Source organism: Silurus aristotelis (assembly GCF_946808225.1).
Source record: "Silurus aristotelis genome assembly, chromosome: 13".
Classification (NCBI taxonomy): domain Eukaryota; kingdom Metazoa; phylum Chordata; class Actinopteri; order Siluriformes; family Siluridae; genus Silurus; species Silurus aristotelis.
Window position 1 is genome coordinate 21,665,625 of NC_139586.1, and position 27,372 is coordinate 21,692,996.

The 27,372-nt window shown below is 37.1% G+C and overlaps 1 protein-coding gene across 1 annotated transcript in view; it reads right to left on the reverse strand.

Annotated features, from left to right (window-relative positions):
* adamtsl3 (ADAMTS-like 3) overlaps window positions 1-27,372 on the reverse strand; it is a 208,775-nt gene that overhangs the window by 54,494 nt on the left and 126,909 nt on the right. Inside the window, exons 9-16 of the mRNA XM_083558990.1 lie at window positions 26,036-26,199; window positions 22,354-22,465; window positions 21,602-21,740; window positions 21,261-21,311; window positions 20,372-20,576; window positions 19,562-19,709; window positions 8,274-8,358; window positions 3,290-3,579 (exon numbers count right to left, since the gene is read on the reverse strand). Coding sequence (XP_083415116.1) covers window positions 3,290-3,579; window positions 8,274-8,358; window positions 19,562-19,709; window positions 20,372-20,576; window positions 21,261-21,311; window positions 21,602-21,740; window positions 22,354-22,465; window positions 26,036-26,199 — 1,194 coding nt within the window. The remainder of the gene's footprint in view (window positions 1-3,289; window positions 3,580-8,273; window positions 8,359-19,561; window positions 19,710-20,371; window positions 20,577-21,260; window positions 21,312-21,601; window positions 21,741-22,353; window positions 22,466-26,035; window positions 26,200-27,372) is intronic.

The following is a 27,372-nucleotide window of genomic DNA, read 5'->3' on the forward strand; positions in this document are numbered from 1 at the left end:
ATAACATGACACCCTGTGGTGTAGGATTAGTCAGTAGAAAAAGAAAATATGAAAAGTATATCAGTAATTTTCTTTACTACTAAAAAATCCTTAGATAGCATCTTTCCCTGATTTAGCTCTTCACATATACTGAGATCTCATTTTACTCCCTGCACCACACACTTTTATCATGTTTTACCACCAAAATGATGTCCAGTAGTGGCCTTTTCTGGTGCTTACAAATTATCTATAGCAAAACATGATCTGTAGGCTTTAATCATATACCTACGATTACACTTTTATGGTGGATGCCAGTAAACTGCCAAAAATCTGCAAAGTGCTTGATCATCCATAACCATATGATTACATGCATCACATTTTTAGCATTATACTCAATACAATCATAACTATCATTAACTATCAATGTGGCATAATTAAAACAGGTCCTTGTACCCTGAGATCTACGTTGTTAAACAGCCAATAATGCAAGATTGTGGACACCTAAACATAAGATTGACAGTGAGGAAAATAAGTATTTGAACACCCTGCTATTCTGCAAGTTCTCCCACTTAGAAATCATGAAGGGGTCTGAAATTGTCATCGTAGGTGCATGTCCACTGTGAGAGACATAATCTAAAAAAAAAATCCAGAAATCACAATGTATGATTTTTTAACTATTTATTTGTATAATACAGCTGCAAATAAGTATTTGAACACCTGAGAAAGTCAATGTTAATATTTGGTACAGAAGCCTTTGTTTGCAATTACAGAGGTCAAACGTTTTCTGTAGTTTTTCACCAGGTTTGCACACACTGCAGGAGGGATTTTGGCCCACTCCTCCACACAGATTTTCTCTTGATCAGTCAGGTTTCTGGCCTGTCGCTGAGAAACATGGAGTTTGAGCTCCCTCCAAAGATTCTCTATTGGGTTTAGGTCTGGAGACTGGCTAGGCCATGCCAGAACCTTGATATGCTTCTTACAGAGCCACTCCTTGGTTATCCTGGCTGTGTGCTTCGGGTCATTGTCATGTTGGAAGACCCAGCCTCGACCCATCTTCAATGCTTTAACTGAGGGAAGGAGGTTGTTCCCCAAAATCTCGCAATACATGGCCCTGGTCATACTCTCCTTAATACAGTGCAGTCGCGCTGTCCCATGTGCAGAAAAACACCCCCAAAGCATGATGCTACCACCCCCATGCTTCACAGTAGGGATGGTGTTCTTGGGATGGTAGTCATCATTCTTCTTCCTCCAAACACGTTTAGTGGAATTTTTACCCAAAAGTTCTACTTTGGTCTCATCTGACCACATGATTTTCTCCCATGACTCCTCTGGATCATCCAAATGGTCATTGGCAAACTTAAGACGTGCCTGGACATGTGCTGGTTTAAGCAGGGGAACCTTCCGTGCCATGCATGAGTTCAAACCATGACATCTTAGTGTATTACCAACAGTAACCTTGGAAACGGTGGTCCCAGCTCTTTTCAGGTCATTGACCAGCTCCTCCTGTGTAGTTTTGGGCTGATTTCTCACCTTCCTTAGGATCATTGAGACCCCACGAGGTGAGATCTTGCATGGAGCCCCAGTCCGAGGAAGATTGACAGTCATGTTTAGCTTCTTCCATTTTCTAATGATTGCTCCAGCAGTGGACCTTTTTTCACCTAGCTGCTTGGCAATTTCCCCGTAGCCCTTTCCAGCCTTGTGGAGGTGTACAATTTTGTCTCTAGTGTCTTTGGACAGCTCTTTGATCTTGGCCATGTTAGTAGTTGGATTCTTACTGATTGTATGGGGTGGACAGGTGTCTTTATGCAGCTAACAACCTCAAACAGGTGCATCTAATTTAGGATAATAAATGTAGTGGAGGTGGACATTTTAAAGGCAGACTAACAGGTCTTTGAGGGTCAGAATTCTAGCTGAAAGACAGGTGTTCAAATACTTATTTGCAGCTGTATCATACAAATAAATAGTTTAAAAATCATATATTGGAATTACTGGATTTTTTTTTTAGATTATGTCTCTCACAGTGGACATGCACCTGCGATGACAATTTCAGACCCCTCCATGATTTCTAAGTGGGAGAACTTGCAAAATAGCAGGGTGTTCAAATACTTATTTTCCTCACTGTATATGGGCTTTTGGAACATCCACATTTAGTCTCCATTTGCTGTTATAAAAAACTTTTTTTAGGAAGATGTCCAACTTGATTTTGGAGTAAGTTTGTGGAGAGTTGTGCTCATTCACCCACAAGGGTATTAGTAAAATCAGATACTGATGTAGTCAGTGTCCCAGTTCTTCCCAAAGGTGTTGAGTGGGGCACCAGTGGGGTTGAGGTCAAAGCTGTATATTCAGGCCTCTCAACATCTTCCACAACAAACTGCAGTATGTAAACCAAATATTCACGGTGCTTCTTCATGTACAGGGATATTGTCATGCTGGAACAGGTCTGGGTCCTGCAGTTCAAATTAAGGGAAATTTTAATTCTACTGCCTACCAAAAAACATCTTGTAAAATTTTGTTCCTCCAACTTTGTGGGAACAATTTTGGGCACATAAGACTTAAAAACTCAGCTGTCCCAAGACCTTGTTCAAATAGTGTAAGTTAAATGCTTTACTTAATGCTCACATCAAAAGCCAAAATGAGGGGAAAAAATGTGATATCAGTGACTAACTATGACATAGTTGCTGGTACCAGAAGGTCTGGTTTCATTTTCTTCCCCAAATGATGAGGATTGTTTCTAAAGTTTACACAGGATGAAGCACAAACCCGTGTATAAACTCTTGTAAAGGCAATTTTAGAAAAATGTTTAATCCATGTATATTATAAATCGGATTTTTGACCTTTACCTATTCTTTGGATTGGCCTTTCTTTGGCCTTTGTGTGCGAAACATTTTACACACACTTCAAGACCATCATAATCTAAACCTGGGGTCACCAACCTTTTTAAAACTGAGAGCTACTTCTTGGGTACCGATTAATGTGAACGGCTACCAGTTTGATACACACAGTTTGATCTAAAATAACAAATTTGCTCAATTTACCTTTTATTATATGTTATTATTATTAATTAATGATATTCATCTATGTGGAGACACTGATCATGTTAATAATATCTCATAATAATTATCAACAATGATTTTACAAAGTAGGAAACAGCTATTTTTAGAAAAGGCCCGCGGGCTACTCATGTGGTCCTTGCGGGCTTCCTGGTGCCCGCGGGCACCATGTTGGTGACCCCTAATCCAAACCATTATTTCAGCAATATTATTTATTTAACTGCCATTACTCAAACAGCCTGTATCCTGAGCATGCTCACCTAAAGCACAGGAGACCGAGCATGGCGTAAAACCGCTGTACTCCCAAACATAGCGTTTTCTGGAGGATTTATTCTGATTTTCCTGTGGGTGCTGTGGAAGTTGTGGCAGTTTGGAGCAGGCATCGAGGGTGCAGGACCTTTGGTGTAGCGGTTTATCCTCACCACACTCCTCCTCTGGAAGATCCACCTCAGTCTGGGTGAAGGCTAGAAACACTTTACACTTCACAGTGCGCTTCTGTATACCCACGCCACAAGACACACTGCAAGGAGACCATGGGCCTGGGATGAAACTGACCACACAAAGAAAATGAAAAGAATTTGATGTATCTTAAATATCCACTGTAAACATGCAAAATCACCCAAATCATTAAATTGAATAGGACCAGCACAAAACATTTGGGTCCCTTCTCAGAAAAGCTGGCATGGGTTTGTGTGTTGTTGGGAAACCATCAGCAAATCTCAGTGCTGTGAAAAGACATTTACACAGATAAATTGGTAGGGAATAAGTGGCACAAATGCATGGAAAACCGATGGCCCAAAAAGTGGCCCATTTGTGTGAATACACTAGCAATATTGATGCAGCTGATGCACTCATACAAGCACCACACAATTTGGCAAACTACACCTAATAACAGCTGAACTACAGGTAATACCTGCATACCAACACACATGCTCCTTTATAGAAAATATTCTTCCTAGATGATTTGGATCCAATACAAATATATTCCTACATAGGGCATGAGTATTTACTAATACGTATTTACAAAAGCATGAAAACTAATGTAAATCGCATGCTGTGAACAAAAACCAATAAAACACATTTTTAATCAGTGTGTTAGACGGCTTTCCTCAACACTATTATCAAAATGCCATTTGAGAGATTGAAGTGCAGTTCTAATGATTTGTAGAATCTGTGTCAATGCATAATACAAGTTGTTCTGTCAGCAGTTGACACATTTGGAAGATGTTCCAATGGATGACATTTTTACTTTCTTTTCTTGATTTATAGATCAAGTATAACCTTCCTTTTTTCATTTGTCAATCATCCGTATATACAATATAAATAGTAGGAGGGATTGTTCATACTAATTGTACAGTAAATATAGTCATCTGGGATATTTTCTGTAATTAATCTTCACATCCAAGTGAAGGGTTGATATTCTTGATGCTTTTCTATCATTTCCATTGTCACCTTGCTTTTACATTGTTTGTATGACAGACTCAGTGAGCTGGATATGAATGATCATTAATTCAATTCACTAATTAACATGTGCTTGGCATCCGATCGCTTTACGACAGTGTTAAACAACTATTTTACTGTCCCACATCAAAGCACAAAATCCAAATGATATATAATGCAGTATTTGATGTTAAAATAAATAATAATATAAATGCAAAATACATAATGTGTATTTAATTCTGTCTATGTAGACCAAGCACTATACAGGCACAAGAGCTCAAATCGGCACAAACCACAATTTCATAGAACTATAAGTACAATATAAAGAGAAATTCTAATGAAAGAAATGTTATCTGTAATAATGGAGGAATATGGCTCTAAAAATAGCTGAGAAAACATTATGTCTTGAAAAATAAAGATTAATAGACATCACTAGGACTGGTTATAAACCACAGAATGGGTTCACCATGCATTGAGTAGAAAGGGGCCTTTAAAGAGAAGTGGCAGTGAAATTTAAAGTCTATGCACTTCTTGTTTAATGTGATTCACTGCAGGAAAAAAAACGGAGAGAAAAAGACATTTAGACAGAGGAAGGAGGATCAACCCAGTTCAAGAGGTGGAGAGACTGAGACTGAGGGAGATGCAGTGAAAGATAGAAAGGAACTGGAAAGTGTATAGAGATAGAAAGAGTAAGGCAGGAAGAGAAAGCCAGCATCCACCGTGATGCTAAACAGGAAAAAAAACAGTTACTAAAGATGGATGATAAAAGACTAAACATATACTGCACATTATACACTGCATATGGTTTTACTATTGTGTACTCCAAACATTCTTGTATTTTTTTATAGTGTTTATATTTGAAAACCATGCCAAGTAGAAACATGTGGCTACATCTTGGCTATGGTAGGACTGACATTCTGTCTATACTCATCATTGGCCTTCTACACATTTCCTTTTTCTGCATTGCCCTGATATTGCTATATGTAACCACTTACAGTGTGTAGGAGGATTATGAGTTTCATCTGTGGGCATTTGGAAATAAAGCAGACTTGTGATGGAGACAGCGGAGTTTAGCAATCATTTTGTCAAAATGCTCCTTTCAAAGTTTATTCGATTTCAATTGTATTCAATTTAAATATATTGTGTAATGCACTTTTATCTAGTATATGTTAAATCATTAAGCAGAGACAAAGATGCTGAATAAAAAATGTGCTGATAAATGAAACATTAGCAGGAAGGTTAATAAACTTATAGTTGTGTTTTATTTTATTTAAAAAGACACCACTAGACCAGACTCCTTCTATTTATTTAACTACCTACTGAAAGTGAAAATCCATCATTGCATTCCAGTTGGCAGCAGCAATTTTTTTGGGGCAGATATTTGCACAGGTCTATGATAAAAGTCTTTCCCATCTGGGAGGCAGCTGTCCTTTGAGCTCCTCTTTCCAATTTTTTGGCTTTTTTTTGCAGGCTGTCATGCAACTCTTGCTAATTATAACAAACATGGCCATAACTACTGACCAGTGAATATGTTAAAGGTGTACAAGTGAATCACCTTGTAGCTAATAAATGTTTTTTTTTTTTTTTTAATACAAATTAGCAAATGCAACACAATTTTACAGATTGTACAGTATGCAGGCATGGTTTGCCTTTACTGGTTAGCTCAGTTACAGTAGTAAGCCAGCTGGGTAGCTTTGCTTTTTTAGTTAATAGTGAGTTACATGTGGTCCACAGCAGAAAAAATAGCTCAAGAAGTCATTTGCTGAGGGGTTAGCAAAGTCAAGGTCCCAAAAATGATGGGTCAATACAAGAGAAAATACCCAACATACAATGCCTCCCCTATGTGCATCAGCCCTATGCACTGCACATACAGCACACACAATTTTTGTCAGTCAATATCATGCATATAAGTTCTAATATAATATGGCATCAAATTGTTCACTGATGGTTAAAAATCAAAACAAGCAGCTACTCATTTTATCAAATGAGTCAACAGTTATGTTGAATATCAACACCTCCATGGGGTAGCATAGTGGTTTAGGCATTGGCCTCTGGATCAGAAGGTCTCAAGATTAAATCCCAACACAACCAAGCTGCCACTGCTGGGCCCTTGAGCAAATGCTCAGTTGTAAGTCGCTCTGGATAAAGGCATCTGCCAAATGCTGTAAAAGCAAATGATTTCCTGCACTTGTCCAATGTTTTCTGAACTTTCTGCTCTTACCTTGCAACATACAGTATTAATATCCTTCATATTGGAAGTGTTTATTGTTTTGCATGGTATATATTGTTGGATATAATAACTCACACTTCCACCTCAACATTTGTGCTCACTACTTAAAACAGGCCAACAGCTCTAGCATACCGACTTTTCTCTGTGTTTTTCTTATAAAAAGTATTATATCAAACCAAGGCTAATTATGTTATGCTAATGTGTACATAATAGACCCTTTTATAACTGTCTTATAACACTGAATGCACGGTTTTGCAAAAAGTGGTACCTCTGGCGAAGAAAGAATGTGCTGACCTTTAAAATAGTATGGATAATAGTGTATATTGTATATAAATTAATTCTACAACTGAATTACTTAAAAAAAAAAAAAAAACCTAGTCTCAAAGGATAGAAAATTGCTGTCAGAATAGAAGACTGGACTAAGACTTATCATTATGACACATCCAAGTCAAGACTTTGATGTGTCCACTTCTCTTGCATTCCTGGGCTAAAACCCATGACACATTCAGGCCTGGAGTCACATGGCTGTTGTCCAGCAGTGAATTCCACACACTGAGGTCACTCTCTGATGGCACTGATTACCGAAACAGCATCTCACCTCCCCAGACTCTGCTAAATTAAGCAAGCACATTGATATAGCAGAAACAGGACAGGAGGCCTGCCGATGAATGATATATTGCACTGAAGGGTGCAATTCAAGAGCAGTTATCAGTGAAGCAGCAGATCCTAATCCTCCTCACACACACACGCACACACATACACACTTAGCAGCAAACTCCCCGTGCTACGCTCTTCTCCGAAACCCTTAAACACTTTCACCCCATATGCTTCTGTTTTATGAGTTTCTGTGACAGAAGGCTTCGGTAGACCGCAGGATGTTGGAAGCCTTCATGTCGTGGCTTTTTTCAATAGTCTGGAGATACACTGAGATGTTTTCACTCTCTTGGCAGCTCTTAGATGAGGTACAGTTTCAGCGATGGGGCAAGATAGCACCAACAAAAGCACAACGCTTTTGATTGAAGACTAAGGTAATAAGAGCAAACTGAAGCAGGTCCAAATCCAATCTCGATTAGGGTGGTTGCCTTTCCAAATTAAAAGAAAGCGGCTAAATGCTTTGTCTTGCCAGGTGAACGTGAATAAAAAGGTAAGAGCAACCATGTGTTAGGGGTGATTTAACAAAGGGTACTCGAACATATACAATGGTACTGTATAGGTGCTTTTCTGTTGTATTAAGCAGCCTTTACAGTCCAATGTACTATAATTTGATTCCTTTGAAATTGTATTTCTTAGATTAAACCCAATGGTGCCACCCTGGGAGCAACTGCATTAAAACACTTTTGTACTCCTTTTCTTAACAAATTGAATTCATATTGTGCGCAATGGCCATCCAAGGTCTGCTTTAATTATTATTGAGTATTATATAAATATACACCAGGCTAAGCATTCAACCCATATGTAAACCTATTAAGCTATTCAATATCTGCCAATGTGAGACAAACAGGACTAAAGCAACAAAATGTAACTGAAGAAATGGTTGTATTTCAGTATTTTTCCAGGTATTATAAATAACTCACGTTGGCTCTTCAGTCGCCACTTTGGTCTCCTCCAGTTCTTGGGCTTGTTTTAGCCATGGGACTTTGGCTTCTACAGGCACACTCTCTAAAAAGCCAGAAAAGAGATGTTAGCACACAAACACATGTATATCAAAGCAATCAAATACCAAAGTACCAAATGGCAACCTCTTTCAGGACCCAATTACAATGGGCACCTGTGTATCTGAACTCCTATCTGTTGTAAAAAGTAGGCCAGACCTCTACAGACCTCTACAAATTTTCTACTACTTCATAGCTAGATAACATTCTCACAAAAAAATATAAATTGCACTTTATGTAGCTTTGTGTTGTAGCTCTATGTTGTTTGGTGTAGCACCAGGGCTCTGAAGAAACATTGTCTCATTTTTACTGTGTACAGTGTACCACTAGTGTATAGTAGAAATGACAATAAAAGCCTCTTGACTTGACTTGACTTAAAATATGCTAAATATATTCTGTAGATAAAAATACAGAAAACTCAGAAGGTGAACAAAATGCTGCGCTTATAAAACTCCTACAGATTTGTACTGAAAAAAAAAAATGACTAGCTGCTGGCAAGTGTGTTCACAGTATAAGTGACAAATATAACACTCTCACATGTAGGAGCTTAGTGCCAAAAAATAAAGTCCCCAAATATTCACAGTGTAATGAGCTGATTAGACACAGCCGAATGTGTGTGTGTGCTATAGGAAAAGTTCAACGGAAACAGATTTAAGATAGAACACCCTCACACATATTCAGGGCAAACTGTCCCAGTTACAATGACATCATCAAATCCCAATGCTCTCATCAGCCATATTCATGTACATGCATCCATATACAAGCATGCTGAACAACCATTCATTTACAAACTTCAATACATACAAGTACAACTTTTAACACATTCTACACATCAATATATACCAAATATTTCTACATATTCTACCATACATCAATTAAAGCATTGTTTAACCTCAAGTGACTTTCTACAATTTTAATATATTATTAATATATCAAGCTAAATACACAATCTATTGTCCAAATATCCTAATTCCCACTCTCAATCTATGCATTTAATTATTTTCAGTATGACCATTTACAATTTCAACTGCAAGTTACAATTATTAAAACTCTTACACTACAACACACTACACTACACTACACTACACTATGCTACACTATAGACAAAAGTAGGCTTGGAGACAAACAATTGTATAGTATATCTTTGGATATAGTATCATGAAATGTTCTCTTCACTTCAACAAGGAGACCTAAACATTTTACAGCATGGCAATACCTTTGTGCACAAAGCATGCTCCATGAAAATAATGTTTAAATAGATTAAAGTAGAAGATCTTGAATGGTCTTTTATGGAGATCTGACCTCAACCCTACTGAACCCCTATGGGATAAAATGGAACACTGACTGCACCCCAGGTCTCCTCAACCTAAATAAGTACCGTATGTTCCGGACTATAAGCTGCTACTTTTTTCCCACGCTTTGATCCCCGCGGCTTAAACAATGAAGCGGCTAATTTCTAGATTTTTCCTGGGGTTTTTCCCGGTTTCACAAACTTCAAGCCAAAAAACTGAGCCCCAAAACATTAGACCAATTAAATTGCAGAACAAAATTCTTTATATTAAATCAGATGCGCTCCCACTAAATTGGGCCGCACCACATCATAAATATGGATGAGGTTCCTCTGACGTTTGACCTGCCGCTCACTCGGACTGTCTACAGGAAATGCGAATCATTCGTCACGCTGAAAACAACCGGGCATGAAAAAAAAATGCACTTCACCTGTGTTCTGAGCTGCACGGCATCGGGAGAAAAGCTTCACCGATGGTGATTTTTAAACGCACGACGATGCCAAAAGATAAACTCCCAAGAGAAATAGTTGTGAAAGCAAGGAGGAAGACAGTGAACAATGACTTTCTCGGTAGGCTACTGTTTAGATACAAGCCGTGTAACAGACACTGTCTTTCATTAAAGCCTGTGTAAAGTTCATTAGTTTCAATGTAGACACCTGCGGCTTATAGATAAGTGCAGCATATTTATGTTCAAAATAAAAATCTTTGTAAAATTTAGTATGTGCGGCTTATATTTGGGTGCGCATAATAGTCCGGAAATTACGGTACCTGACTTTACTAACACCCTTGTGGTTGAATTATCAAAATCTCAACAAGCACACTCCAAAATCTTCCCAGATGAGTGGAGGCTATTATAATAGCAAATGCAGACTAAACATGGAATAGGATGTTTAAAAAGCATATACAAATATACAGTGTAAACTTTTGTTTTGTTCATGCAGTGTATATGTTATACTATATACAGTATATTCCATTGTCTATAAAATCCCAATGAACAAAGTCTTCCATTTATACATTCTAACAAATAAAAATTCAAGCATGGTCTAATAAAACAAAATCAATTTACAAACAACAGAATCTACATGACGTCTAATAAATCATAATTAATGAGACCAACTGATATTAACAGCATATAAAATCAACAAAACACAATGTCTAATAACTAATAATAGCTACAGATCCTATTATCTACAACCCTTTTCCAAAACCTACTATCTACAATTTCCGTTTGCTTTAAACACTACACACAACAAAAGTACCCAATCTGCCAAGTCAACAGCCTGCAAACTATATATTCAATTGTCAACAAACTACACAATTTCCATATCTAATCATTTACAAGCCCAACAAAAAAATTTTACATTTAATTTTATATATTTTAAGTAAAAACCTTTCTACCAAGCCTACCATCAATTAATCCCATTCACATCCAGCCACATCACCCAAACCTCTCGCTCTGTTCAAATTCTCCTGGTAAACCGTCAAACCCCAACAGAATCCAAATAGGGCTAATAAAACTCCACATACTAATCAAATATTCATGAAAGCAGGCATCTATTAAAGTGGGGAATGATGTTCACAGTTTGTAGGAGCTGCAGGACAGCAGTTAAATAGACTGTTCAACACAGAGGACATTGTGAGGTCTGAGGGTTTGGCTTTCAAGTCAAGCTTTTTTGGGGTTTCTAAGTTTTTGGTAATAGCAATCCCACAGAAGTTTGCAATAAAAATCAGCAGTCTAGAACAAATATAATTCAACATAAGCGATCAAGAAGTTCAATAGTGACACAAATCTCTTAAAATAAACGATAAAAAGTTAAACTATATTTCTATTTCTATTACTTTTACATTTCAACTATAAATCTAGCACGTACAGAACAGCATCAATTTACAATTCAAACTCCTCGTAAGGACCTTTGGGGAAAGCAGCTGTAGGATGTTAAGAGTAGAAGGAAGTAATGCAAATGGACTGAGACAGAGTGTGCAATTTCTCAGGCCTTCAAGAATACATTTGGCAATTCTTTTTATGGACTTGTACAGATTATGCGATTTAGTTATACACTTTTGAAATGTCACACATCATTTGTCTTAAAGAAGAGTCTCCCAGAATGGCATGCCTTAGCGTCACACTGACTCATTACATAACAGAAAGGAGGCGGAGTCAAGTCACCCAACAGGCTCGATCCTACAAAATATTTCCCACTGTTGGCTCTGTGGTTGGATGGTTAGACAGATGGACATATGGATGGACAAATAGCAGTAAAGTGGGCTGTTGTAAAGGCTACTAGATATATGAAAGAATAGAAAAATGTATGATTGAAAAATAAGTGGAAAGATGACAAAGATGGGCAAATTGATGGACTGATGGATAAAATTATTGATAGATTGATGGATAAATAGATTGATGGGTGGATAGGGAAGAAGTTTGATGATTAGTTACTTTGGCGTGCTGGTGGTCTGTGACCAGCTTGTAAAAAAAAAAATGCCACATTAATAAAAATTTGCATAATAATAATAATAATAATTATTATTTATAGTAGTAGTAGTAGCAATTAGTAAATAATAAAGTATTATTATAATTATTTCTGCTAGACTAATATCAATATTACTATTGAAATCAACATACTGTAGCTATAACAATATAATAATAGTCTTTACTGGATTACTTACTTGCATTCTAATTCAATTCTACAATTTCCTATTATGTTACAATAAGGATTACTAATAATATACATTTCTCTCTCCCGGTCACTCCCTCTTCTTTCTCTCTCTCTCTCTCTCTCTCTCTCTCTCTCTCTCTTTCTGGACCTGCCTAATTTATCCTGATGCCCTAACTCTGGATGGAGTTTTTATCGATTCTCCATCAGTGAACAGTCGATATCCTCAACAATGATCGAACTATAATTAAAAGACATTCAATGTCACACAGATGAGGATGGGTTCCAGTTTGAGTCTAGTTCCTCTCACGGTTTCTTCCTCATACCATCTCAGGGAGAGTTCCTTGCCACTGTCACCACTAGCTTTCTTATAACGGATACACTTTAGAGACTAGAAATGTAAATTTATAATTTACTGTCTATTTCTGTAAAGCTGCTTTGGGAAAATGTAGATTGATAAAATACAAATACGCTATACAAAAAATTATTAAATTCTACTACAACTAAGATACTACTATCAATAGTTAAATATCACTGAAACCTGTTAAATTTTATAGTTAGTAGTAATTCCATACTTACTGTATTATTACCGTAATTTCCGGACTATAAAGCGCACCCATATATAAGCCGCACCCACTGAATTTTACAAATATTTTTATTTCAAACATAAATAATATGTCTACACTAATGTACTTTACACAGGCTTTAACAAAAGACACGTTACACATGGTGTAACGGGTGAAATATGTTGCCCTTCCTTTATGAGCATAGCGGTATTTTGGGAATAGCCTGGCACAGCATTTTTACTGCGTGTGTTCAAGACGAGGAATATGTCCTTATTATTTTCTGATGCTCATTTCTAAGTTTCTTTGACTAACCCGTAATGCTGTTGCCAAGAAAAATTCAAAAGCACGAGTTTTGGAAACCTGTCTGTGCTTATATGATTTCTGTTGCAACTGGAGTTACAACTCGAGCTATTCCTTAACCCAGACTCAATGCGCTACAACGGCTTGTATCTAAACAGTTGCCCACCAAGAAAGTCATTGTCTGCTGTCTTCATCTTTCCTTTCACAACTATTTCTCTCAAGATTTTATCTTTTGGCATCGTCATGCGTTTCAAAAAAAGTTTTTTCTCCCGATGCCGTGCAGCTCAGAACACAGGTGAGGTGTGTTTTTTCGTTTCCGTTCGGAAATTTCATTGGTCTAATGTTATGGGGTTCAGTTTTTTGGCTTGAAGTTTGTGAAACCGGGAAAAACCCAGGAAAAATCCATAAATTAGCCGCTTAGTTGTTTAAGCCGCGGGGTTTAAAACTTAGGAAAAAAGTAGCGGCTTATAGTCAGAAAAATATGGTAAGTAACTAAGCCTAACATGTTAGCTTCCAAATTTAAACATCAATAATTTAACTTTAACAAACCCTACAATCTTCATGTTAATTATTGTACAAACTCAAATTGTACCAAATGTACAGAATGTATAATAAAATCACACTCAGCACAGCCAAAAAACTGTACCATAATTAACCATTTACAATTTCAAGCAATAAGTACTACATGGTGATCTATATTAATCACCATGGGAATTTGTAATATTGATATCAATAACATGAGCATGGGATCTTTTTTAAATCTGGTTCCACACTTCATTTCAGGGAGCTTGTCTTTCCCTTGTCTTTGTACTCTGGCTGGCTAATTAGTGATTCAATTATAAATATATAACAGCTATGACTGTACCGCTGCTATGATATTTTAAATCGACAAGTAACTTGACAACTATAATTGCGATGTCACTTCCTTAACCCTGCAGGCAGCATATATACAAAGAAAAAAAAAGCAGGGATCTAGGTAAAAAAAATTTTTTTTTAAGTAAATCATACTAGACACAAACCTCTGACATACTGTATATCTGTCCAATCTGTGTTTACAAACGTGACCCTGAAAGCATATTGTTTAAAAATAATTTATTTATATAGTTGACGGCGTCTTATGGAATGCTGATGTGAAAAACACACATCATCTACTGTAGCTTTAACTGCTGTAATGTAATTAGTCGGATTAGCTGTCACATTACTTGCCTATTAATCCTGCATATAGATTATAGTGTACTGTACATGTCACATGCTCTCAGTTTCTCTCACAAATCAGCCACTCTGCATCTCCGTAGTAGAACAGCGCTGAACACACCCTCTCATTTTCCTTATCCTTCTCATCCTTACCTCCTTTAGTCTGAAAGACACACTCAGTCATATGTTATTTAACAATGTTACTTTTATGCATTGTCATAGTTTTCTATAGCGAGACAACACTTAATTAACCTCCTCCCCTAATGTTTGTGTATTTTATATAATTTCGTGTCATTTTACACAAAGCATTGTATTAACTCTCTCTCTCTCTCTCTCTCTCTCTCTCTCTCTCTCTCTCTCTCTCACACCACGTGCTATCTTTCATTTTCTCTCTCTCTTTGCCTTTTCTTTTACTTTTCTCCTGGATATTCTTTCTTCCACTATTGTCTGTTGTAATTTGACTCTTGCACTCTCACTCTATCTCTTAATTAACATTTGTCTTTAGTCAAGAAGTCAAGAAGCTTTTTATTGTCATTTCAACCATATATAGCTGACGCAGTACACAGTGAATTGAAACAACATTCCTCCTGAAACCAGGTGCTACATACAACAACAATCACAGAAAAGACAGGGCTAAGGACTAGTAAGTGTCCTCACCACATACCGTGCATCGTGTGCAACTTAGTGCAAACAGTGCAAAGACAAGAAGACAGTGCAAGACAACACAGGACAGTGTAAAACAAATATACAAAACACAAATTACAAAATAGCGCCACAAGTAAACCTGTTGCACACTTTCGGCTTCTCCCATTAGGGGTCGCCACAGCGGATCATCCGTATTCATGATCTGCATGTTCCATTTGGCACATGTTTTTACGCTGGATACCCTTTCTAACGCAACCCTCCCCATTTATCTGGGCTTAAAACCAGCACTAAGCGTGCACTGACTTGTGCAACCCTAATGGCTGGGGTTGGTTTCCTGACCGGGGATCAAACCCGGGCCGCAGCGGTGAGAGCGCCGCATCCTAACCACTAGACCACCAGGGAACCTTTTGTATAGTGCACACTGCGGTGTGTAAAAGAGTAAATTAGACATTGTAATTAACAAAAATTTAAACAAAATGTTGTGCAAAAGAGCAATAGCTTTAGCACTTTACTAGTCAGGCTGAAATTAGGCTGAAACAGAATATATTATGATTATTTAGTTGATTCTACTAAAAAAGTTAGTATAAATAATTATATTAAAGGACATTTTTTAAGATAACATTTTAAGTCAAACTAGACTCCAACTAGACTAAATAATGTAAACTAGACTTCAACCCACTAGACCTTATAATGTGAAGTAGACCTCAACAAACAAGACTAATGAATGTAAACTAGACTTTAACAAACAAGACTAAATAATGTGAAAATGTCCTTTCTTTACTCGGATACAAAAATAATTGAATAAAAATACAAAATCATTTTTAATCGCTAAACAGTTTGTTTAACTGTTTCGAGAATAAAAAGATCTTGGAGATGGTCACGTCATCAACACACTTGCCTATGTAGCTGTGGTAATGTGTATTCCTCCAAGTTAATAAGAATCACTGTTGGCTGCAGCTAAACATGTCCCAGGCAATGCACTCAAAACAGTCCTGAAGAACAGAGGTGGTTCCTGCTGGCCAGGTTTTCACCTGTTTCAGAACCGGTTTAAAGCGTGTGATGAGCAGTCTATATGCTGGAATTAGCATAACAGAGATGTGTTCTAAGCAAACAACATGGGCCGGAGCTCCACACGGTACATGCTGGGAATGTTTGTATACATGCCTATAGTGTAATGTTCTAAAATAACTAATCACTATTTTCTTCAGTCAGCCCATCTCTGAATACAGATACAAGGCAAACAGAGAATACAAATTAAAGAAGAAAGATTTTATGGGAAAACGCTTACAGAAGTTCTTGAAACTAACATCTGCAAAAACATTCAATCTGTAAAAGTTGCATTACTGAAACGCTTCAAAAAGGTAAACTACACAATGCCATACATTGTCACTGAAACTATAAATGAGCTGTATGTTGTTATCCGATTAAATCAAATTCAAGTTGTTTGTCATTGCATACCATTTGGGAAAAAAATATAAGTGGACACTTTACAAGAACAAGGCCCCAGGACCACGGCGGAGTATAACAGGGTATGATTGAAGTTTTGTGGCTCTTCCCAACTCAGTCTCACGGCATTTCGTGATATAGTCACAAAATTGTATCTATTGACTCGTGTTTACGGACACGAATGTCCCTCTTTTTTCGTGTCATTCAGCACGACTTTCCATCTAATGTATTTCAATACGATGTATTTTTCGTTCCTCCACCACATTTTTTTCTGCCACTGGGCGCCACAGTATTGTTTTCTTTTTCCTAATTTGTTATTCATATATTAAATAATCTTCAAGCATTATTACTCAACATTTAATTAGGAGATTTTATTCTTGTTTTGAATGCTTTTTATTCTGTAAGAATTATAAAGCATCATTGTTGTTTGCTTTGAGTCAAAATATAGTAAATATATTCTCCCGGTAAATTAACGAATCGGCAGATTTGTGCTACGGCCATCGCTTCTTAATTTGCCGATTCTGTTTTTTTGTGTGGTTTGGTGTGTGAAATCTAGCAGTAAATCCCACAGTTCCTACCATGAGCCTTATCGACCGTTGCTATGGTGCCAAACTACGTTGCTATGGTGCCTACACCAAACCGATGTAAAAATGGTAATTCTCTGGATACTTTTACTTTGACACCTTTTTACTAATGGACACATACATTAGGTAACACAAATTGAAATTCGTTTTGTATTAATATATTAATTAGGGCTGTCAAAATTTAAGTTAATAACAGGTTAACACAAGATTTTTCTTCCCCATAATGCCGAAAGTAACTTTTTTGATTGTACAGATAAGAGCAATACATCATTTAAATGTGTAAAGGGTCTACTTTTATTTTATCTACACTATAACACATAATGAGAACAAACTGCTGTGCTTTTGTAAAATTAAAAAAAACAGACGGGAGCACTCTCTGCCATCTCTAACCTCCGTCATCTCTCTTCACATTACACATAAATAAAACACCTGAATCTGAATCTCAGAGAATACTTACATCACAGACATCACATCACAGACATAATACATATATTAATCGAAAGCTCGAATTGTCTACTTTTAAATAAATAAATACTCTAATTGTGTAATCTGTATGCAAGTTAAAAGAGGTACAGTTTCTCCGGTATCACATTATCAACTGTCCGTGTGGAAACATAGCAAAGGTTCCGTTTGGTGTCCTGATAATTTACGTAATTTAAAATACCATAATTACTTTAAATCATTTACAAGCATATTTTGTCTTCATGCCCTAAATTGTCTGACTTCACTAATAATAAACATACATTTGCATAAAGCATCCACATTTGTCTATGCCCATGTTAATTAGAGTATTAAAAACTTGAAAAGTATTCATTTAAGGTACATTTAGAACAGATTAAAGTGTACGATTCATTTCTGTTAAATGTTAAGTGAACTCATGACAATCATGCCATTAATCCCGAATAAATATTTCAATCGATTGACAGCCTTAATATTAATATGAAATCTAGTTACACTAAAACAGATAGTAGTACTGCTACCTTTATTTAGGTACATGTCAGAGCCCAAACCGCTTTACTTTAACTTGAGTAAAAAAGTATAGTCAGTACTTCAACTTTTACCAGAGTCTTTTGAAACCGGTCCTAATAAATGGGGAGGGTTGCGTTAGGAAGGGCATCCAGCGTAAAACATGTGCCAAATCAAATATGCGGATCACGAAAGAGAAATTAATACCAGATCGGTCAAGGCCCGGGTTACCAAGACCGCCACAAATATCGTTAGCCAACAGGGTACCGGTGGAAACTGAAGGAGGAAAAATGTAGTGTGAGATTCAGGGAAGTGGCCAGACAGGTGCTTGGTGGTGGTGAGGAGGTGCTGGATGATTGGGCAACTACTGCAGAAGTGATAAGGGAGGCAGCTAGAAGGGTACTTGGTCTGACATCTGGAAATAGAAAGGTAAACAAGGAGACGTGGTGGTGGAATGAGTGTGACAGCAGAGAAGTGTGCAGTAGGAACGACAGACTAGTTTAAGGTGGAGGTTGGACTGCATCAAGGATCGGCTCTGAGCCCTTTCCTGTTTGTAGTGGTGATGGACAGGTTGATAGGCGAGGTCAGACAGGAGTCTCTATGGACTATGATGTTTGCGGATGATATTGTCATTTGTTGTGAGAGTAGGGAGCAGGTGGAGAAGAGCCTGGAGAGGTGGAGGTACGCGCTGGAGAGAAGGGGAATAAAAGTAAGTAGAAGTAAGACAGAGTACATGTGTGTGAATGAGAGGGAGGGCTGTGGAGAAGGTGGAGGAGTTTAGGTACCTGGGGTCAACAGTGCAAAGTAATGGAGAGTGTTAGAGAAGTGAAGAAAAGAGTGCAGGCAGGGTGGAGTGGGTGGAGAAGAGTAGCAGGAGTTATAGAAGTGATAGAAGGGTATCTGCAAGAGTGAAAGGCAAAGTTTATAGGACTGTGGTGAGACCTGCGATGTTGTATGGTTTAGAGTCAGTGGCATTGATTAAAAGACAGGAGGTGGAGCTGAAGATGTTGAGGTTTTAGTTGGGAGCGACGAGGATGGACAGGATTAGAAACGAGTTTATTAGAGTGACAGCGCATGTAGATTGAGATGGTTTGGACATGTGCAGAGGACAGACATGGGGTGTATTGGTAGAAGAATGCTGAGGATGGAGCCACCAGGAAGGAGGAAAAGAGTAAGGCCAAGGAGGTGGCTTATGGAGGTGGTGAGGAAAGACATGCAGGTAGTTGGTGTGAAAGAGGCAGATGTAGAGGACATGGGGTGTATGGAGACGAATGATCCACTGTGGCGACCGCTAATGGGAGAAGATATTCACAGTTTCTGTCGCTTTTCTAATGCAGTTTCAGATGCTGGATTGTGTCTTCATGTTTGTGGGTCTGAAACATTCCAGTATAATATATAGATGCTTGCCATAACAAAATTAAAAAAAAAAAATAACAACACAAACTATACTCCCTAAACATAAAGAGGAATAAGAGTAATAAAGTATTATGATAGATCATTTGTAATAAGTAATGGCCCCCTGGTGATTTCTCACCAACACTATATTTTATGTACAAGTATACATACCTCTGGGTTTGTAGCATGCGATTGGCACTAAACAATCCTCTTTGATGTGGGGTTTAAGTTCAGTGGTGCAACCGCCTGTGTGCTCCCCTTGGTGATCCACACATACAACCACACGGTAACGTAGACCACGGCCACAGGTTACTGTGCACTGGGAAAAAAATTAAATAATCACACACACACACACACACACACACACACACACACACACACACACACATACACACACACACATACACACACACACATACACACACACGAGATGACAGTTGACAGAGGCCACACTGCTCTTACTGTGGTAGGTGTCTTACTGAAACATAAATAGGTGATTAGAGGATCATACAAACAGGTGTACTTTGTACATATGCAATCACTGACTGCTTTGCCCAATTTGTCAATAAATGAATTGAAAGATAGTTTTAGGTGCATCTGTGGTTAGATGGATGAACAGATTATTATTCTATTTAATTAATTTTTTTGTTTAAGCAATTAAACACGCACATTGTAAATGGATGGATTGATGGATAGACAGATTATAATTTTTTTTTCGTATGAATGATTAAAAAAAACATGGTAAATGGTGGGATAGCTAAATGGATAGAGGGATGGACAGATTATCATTATGCTTTTGTATGAATAAGCACATGGTACATTATATGGATGGATGGATGGATGGATGGATGGATTGACAAATTATCATTATAATTTTTTATGTTTGAATAATTTAACAAGTACATCGCTAATAGTATAATAGCTAGATTGATGGATGGATGGATGGATGGATGTGCAGAACAACAGATGAACAGTGTTTACCTGAGACCATTCCATTGCCAACCACTTTGGGCACTCAAAATTGTTGCAGCTCTGTTTGGAGATGGGCCGTGCAGAGTGTGTGCACTTCCATTCCTCAACCTGAACAATCTGGCCCTGCATGTCCTCCTCCACACAGACCACGCTGCGCTCCTGACTCCCACCTCCGCATGATAATGAACACGAAGTCCAGGGGTTCTGCTCCCACCTACATGCCCAGGTATATACAAAAATATTATTATTATTATTCTTAATACATCAATCTTATTATCATCATCATCATTATCATCATCATCCTCATCCTCACAACAACATAATAAAAAATATCCTATATTTGGAAATAATGTACTGTTCAACATAGCAAGTACATTGTATTGTCCTATAAGTCCTGCCTTCTGTTTATAAAAAGAAACAATTGTCTTGTTGATGTTTTCTGAAAATCATTATTCTTAACCTTATGTTCATACTTTTCAGTTATATACATACTTTTAATATACTTATACTTTATACTTATAAAAAAAATTTTGTTTATTTTTTATCCTTATATTCTATTTCTATTTTTCATGTTTACATGTTGGACAGTCGTAAAAAAAAAAATAAAAAAAATAAAAAATAAAAAAAGCTCTCCACTACATGTCGTACTCTGTTTGAATGTGTATGTGACAAATAACATTTTTCTAGGTTCAAGAACTCATGTTAATAATTAGAACTTTGGCTCAAGCTTATGTTTTACACAGCAGCTCTTTGGAGGTAAAACCAGCAGTTTTAAACACACAGAATGCTCCTAGATTAGGCTACCCAGTGCCCCTGTTACTAAATTAGAGCATTTTTAAATTAGAGCATCTGCTAAATGAATACATGTCTAACCGGATATTGTGAGGAGATTACTAACCGTGGAAGAGGCTGGAAGTGGTCGTAAGGCATGACCTCTTTGAAGCCATCGCTGTGCAGAAAACAGGCTTTTATAATAAACAGAAAGTGCATACTTCACACAGTGTGACTTATAAGGCCTGTTGAGTTTATTAGATTGCATCAGTCAGTGTCAAACACACAATCAATGCGTTACCTCATAAAGTAAAATATTGCAATCATCATAAAGTTTGTTAGTTTTGGCATGCTTTTGGTGGTTTGGTGTGTGTGTGTGTGTGTGTGTGTGTGTGTGTGTGTGTGTGTGTGTGTGTGTGTGTGTGTGTGTGTGTGTGTGTGTGTGTGTGTGTGTGTGTGTGAACTAGCCTTTCGAGACAGGGCTCCATGTTGCACTCCTTCAGCTTGGGTTTGGGTTTAGTGTTTTCCGGATAGCCGTGACAGTTATTATCTGCGACAGTTCTGTTGTAGCGGATATCCACACAGTCAGCTGAGTTTAGCTGGTAACCTGAGAAATGTAAACTGAATCAGCACTGAATTAAGAGATGCTGATCAGAATTTCACACAAATAATAAAACAAAAAGAGGAAAGCAAATAATACCTGTTTCCTCTTGCAGTGTAAATTCTACACAGCTTGTTTATAAGGATAATTGAAATGTAATTTATAGTGGTAATATATAAGTTTAAAATGTAGAAGTTTAGTTGTTCCACACAAATATATTTGCTTGAATTATATTTGAATAAACAAAATGTAGTTTTTATGTTTGAAAAACTATTATTGTATTATTTATTAAAAGTAGTAAATAAAACATTTATGATAAGTAATTCACAGTTTTTGTTGAGTTTACAGTATAGTACATGTACAATTACGATTAAACCATTAAAGGGTGAAAGTCAAAACCAATTTTATCTTACTTGTGAGGGGTCATAGAACATATCGAGGGTTGCACTATATGTATGTATATATATATATATATATATATATATATATATATATATATATATACACACGCATACACATTACTATTAGAGGTGTAACGGTATGATTATGTTTATTTTTATGTTTTAAAAACAATAGATAGATAATGTGCTGATCACATGGCTCCAGGTTGGTGTTTTACCTCCTCCACATTTTACAGAGCAGGGGAAGAACTCTGTCTCTCTCCACTGATAGCGAATCGGCTGGTAGAACATGTACATGACCACGGTGTCTTTTAAAGCCGCATACTTTAACTGAAAAAAATTTAATAATTGACACACACATTTCACTCAACACACATACTAGTTGGAAGGTTCAATGTAAAAATCAGTGAAAAACACTGCACTGTGCAATTTAATATGATCTATCTATCTATCTATCTATCTATCTATCTATCTATCTATCTATCTATCTATCTATCTATCTATCTATCTATCTATCTATCTATCTATCTATCTATCTATCTATCTATCTATCTATCTATCTATCTCAGTGAAAAACACTGCACTGTGCAATTTAATATGATCTATCTATCTATCTATCTATCTATCTATCTATCTATCTATCTATCTATCTATCTATCTATCTATCTATCTATCTATCTATCATTTATTTATTTAATTTTTAACATATAGTTTATGTACATACACATTAATGCATATTACAGTACATGTAAAAACCATAGAATTCTTTTTCTTCTTCTTAATCTTAATCTATTTTTACTTCTTCTGCTTCTTCTTATTATTATTATTAGTGCTATTAGAACTCTCGGCAGTGCACTTGTGTTCTTTCACACCAACAGCCAGAGAATTAATAAAAAACTTTCTACAGATTTTTTACGATGCTGCATGCCCCAATTGGTTTATATATTTTTCAGTGTTGCATGGCAAATTGATGCTGCGGTGCTCACTACACTTTTCCAATTCCCACTACTTGATCTAAGAATGTGGAAATGTTGACAAAATCGAGCAAAATGCAGTACAGTAAAGTTATATAACTCTAGCAAAAAATCACAGTGACTTTGAAATGAAGACTCTATGTGCGATGAGAAAGTATCGTGGCTCATGGATAGATTGCTAGGTAGTGTTTATTTTGCCAGTTTGTCGGTGGCACAAAATTGATTATCCCCAGAGACATTATCAGTAGAGGATGAAGCCAGTAGGTTACAAAAAGTCATAGACTGTTTTATTACACATAATTAGATGGTTATGCTTGAGGTGAATTACAGTAGTTACCAAATTTTATTAATGAGAGAAAATTAGCTAGACACACCTTTTTAGCTCCAGCAGCTCACATCACATCTAATAAGAGCCTTTTGTTCAGATGTGTTAAAGCAGTATAGGTTAGGGGAATTACAGTGAGTTTACTAACTGGCAGGAGTTTTAATCCTTTTAGACTTTAATCATGCTTTAAAGGTTGTGTGATATAATCATTAAAAAAGGAAAGTGAGAAACAAAAAAGGTCCGACAGGATGAAGAATGCGGAATGCGACAAGAGCCAGATTTAGAACTTTTGGTTTTAACAATGTCACAGATAGTCACAGGTTGGCTCTGTATCGGACATAATAGATTGTAGGCCTAAAGATCAAAAAGAGAAAAGGCTCACCATATAAATATACAGTGAGGAAAATAAGTATTTGAACACCCTGCTATTTTGCAAGTTCTCCCACTTAGAAATCATGGAGGGGTCTGAAATTGTCATCGTAGGTGCATGTCAACTGTAAGAGACATAATCTAAAAAAAAATCCAGAAATCACAATTTATGATTTTTACACTATTTATTTGTATGATACAGCTGCAAATAAGTATTTGAACACCTGTCTATCAGCTAGAATTCTGACCCTCAAAGACCTGTTAGTCTGCCTTTAAAATGTCCACCTCCACTACATTTATTATCCTAAATTCGATGCACCTGTTGGAGGTCGTTAGCTGCATAAAGACACCTGTCCACCCCATACAATCGGTAAGAATCCAACTACTAACATGGCCAAGACCAAAGAGCTGTCCAAAGACACTAGAGACAAAATTGTACACCTTCACAAGGCTGGAAAGGGCTACGGGGAAATTGCCAAGCAGCTTGGTGAAAAAAGGTCCACTGTTGGAGCAATCATTAGAAAATGGAAGAAGCTAAACATGACTGTCAATCTTCCTCGGACTGGGGCTCCATGCAAGATCTCACCTCGTGGGGTCTCAATGATCCTAAGGAAGGTGAGAAATCAGCCCAGAACTACACAGGAGGAGCTGGTCAATGACCTGAAAAGAGCTGGGACCCCCGTTTCCAAGGTTACTGTTGGTAATACACTAAGACGTCATTGTTTCGAACTCATGCATGGCACGGAAGGTTCCCCTGCTTTGCCAATGACCATTTGGATAATCCAGAGGAGTCATGGGAGAAAGTCATGTGGTCAGATGAGACCAAAATAGAACTTTTGGGTCATAATTCCACTAAACGTGTTTGGAGGAAGAAGAATGATGAGTACTATCCCAAGAACACCATCCCTACTGTGAAGCATAGGGTGGTAGCATCATGCTTTGGGGGTATTTTTCTGCACATGGGACAGGGCGACTACACTGTATTAAGGAGAGGATGACCGGGGCCATGTATTGCGAGATTGTGGGGAACAACCTCCTTCCCTCAGTTAGAGCATTGAAGATGGGTCGAGGCTGGGTCTTCCAACATGACAATGACCCGAAACACACAGCCAGGATAACCAAGGAGTGGCTCTGTAAGAAGCATATCAAGGTTCTGGCATGGCCTAGCCAGTCTCCAGACCTAAACCCAATAGAGAATCTTTGGAGGGAGTTTAAACTCCGTGTTTCTCAGCGACAGGCCAGAAACCTGACTGATCTAGATAAGATCTGTGTGGAGGAGTGGGCCAAAATCCCTCCTGCAGTGTGTGCAAACCTGGTGAAAAACTACAGGAAACGTTTGACCTCTGTAATTGCAAACAAAGGCTCCTGTACCAAATATTAACATTGACTTTCTCAGGTGTTCAAATACTTATTTGCAGCTGTATCATACAAATAAATAGTTTAAAAAAATCATATATTGTGATTTCTGGATTTTTATTTTTTTTAGATTATGTCTCTCACAGTGGACATGCACCTACGATGACAATTTCAGACCCCTCCATGATTTCTAAGTGGGAAAACTTGCAAAATAGCAGGGTGTTCAAATACTTATTTTCCTCACTGTATATATATATATATATATATATATATATATATATATATATATATATATATATATATATATATATATATATATATATATATACAAATAAAACATTTCATTGGAGGCCAGTGATGTCTTAACAGTTATGGTTCTGGGTCTGATTGACAGGTCAGGGGCAAGCTGCTACTGTTAATACCTTGAGGTCTTAACCTTTATATATACATAGACTACATATTTCTGTAAATGTTTTAAAGTGACAAAAATTGAGGAAAATTGGAAAATTCGCAATGCAAAGCGAATTTTCTGATAGGAAAAAAATGTAAACTCAGATAATCCGTTCCACACACCCAAAAATATTTACATAAAAATCATTTTTAATAGTATTTTATGTACAGATTATGAAATGTTGTTTGGATTCCATTATCATATCATTGGTTCTGTGTGCTTGTACTCTGCACAATGTAAAGTTTAATCTATTCTAACTTAGTAGCAGAGTTTATCTTTAATTATGGAAACTAAATGCATATACAGTATACACACAAATGTATATTAATATAACCTACATTTAACATGCAAGGATATTCCCTCGAAGGGACACCAAGATAAAATATGAAACCCTGCACTTGTGTAATAGTTGTTTCTCTGCTCACCTTGATAGTGAAGTCTGCAGTGAGTGGCCCATGGCAGCGTAGAATCTGTCTATCAGCTTCTCTTCCTCTCTGATAATCCACAGTACTGTTGGCCAGAGAGTATGACCCTGAAGAGCTCAACACCAGCTCATCTCTCCTGTTGTTCAGACTGTGAGCTTCAATCACTAATACAGAAACAAACCACAATTAGTCTGGAAAAAGCAATATTGTTGGGATGTTAATGAAATTATATTGTGTGTATTATTTGTGCTTATGGGTAACCTGAGCTATGAAGACATAGGTATAAAACACACACACACACACACACACACACACACACACACACACACACACACACACACACACATTCAGCAAAGCTACGGATATTTCTGGTCTTTAAGAAATAAAAAAATAGGTCAGTATGCAATAATTTCTTATGTCACCTAATGTATTGTTAATAAACATTATAGCTGGACTGGTCAGCAATATATGTATATGTATATATGTGATATATACACATAAATATGACACCCCTCACATTTAAGAAACCATTTTAGTATATCTTTTAAAGGGACAATACTATAGAAATTAAACTTGGATATATTTTTATCTGCACTACACTGCACTACACTGTAACTCAGTTTCAGGGTGTTACCGATCTTCTTATAGCCTCGGCCATCTTTGTGGAGAGCAACAATTTTAATTCTCAAATCCTCAGAATCCAAACACAATATGTCAACGGCCTTGCCGAGGAAGCTGAAGGTGAAGGTAATGAAGTGGCCAAGTATGTTTTATAGACCTGAACCCTATTGAGCATCTATTGTGCACCAGTGGGGCATCCTCAAGCGAAAGGTGGAGAAGCGCCATGTGTCTAAAATCCGTGATGTCATTCTGGAGGAGTGGAAGAAGATCCCAGCAACAAACCTGTGCAGCGCTGGTGAATTCCATGCCCAGGAGGTTTAAGGCAGTGCTACATAAAAATGGTGCTCACACAAAATATTGACACTTTGGAAACAGTTTTGACTTAGGGTGTACTCACATTTGTTGCCAGTTATTTTGACAATAATGGCTGCATGTTGAGTTATTCTTAGAGTACAGTAAATCTGTACTGCTATACAAGCTGCACATTGACTATTCTAAAATATATCCGTTTTATTTCTATTGTATTGTCCCTTGGGAAAATATACCAAAATGGTTGCTGAAATGTGAGGGGTGTACTCACATTTGTGAGATACTGTATTTTCAGCCTGACCCGTTCAGTTTCCTGTAAAAGGATTAAATCATGAGAAAATAATTTGTACAGCTTGGCATGACTTACAACCCAAGAGCAGTTGCTTTTGAACTCAGTGCTAGCAGGT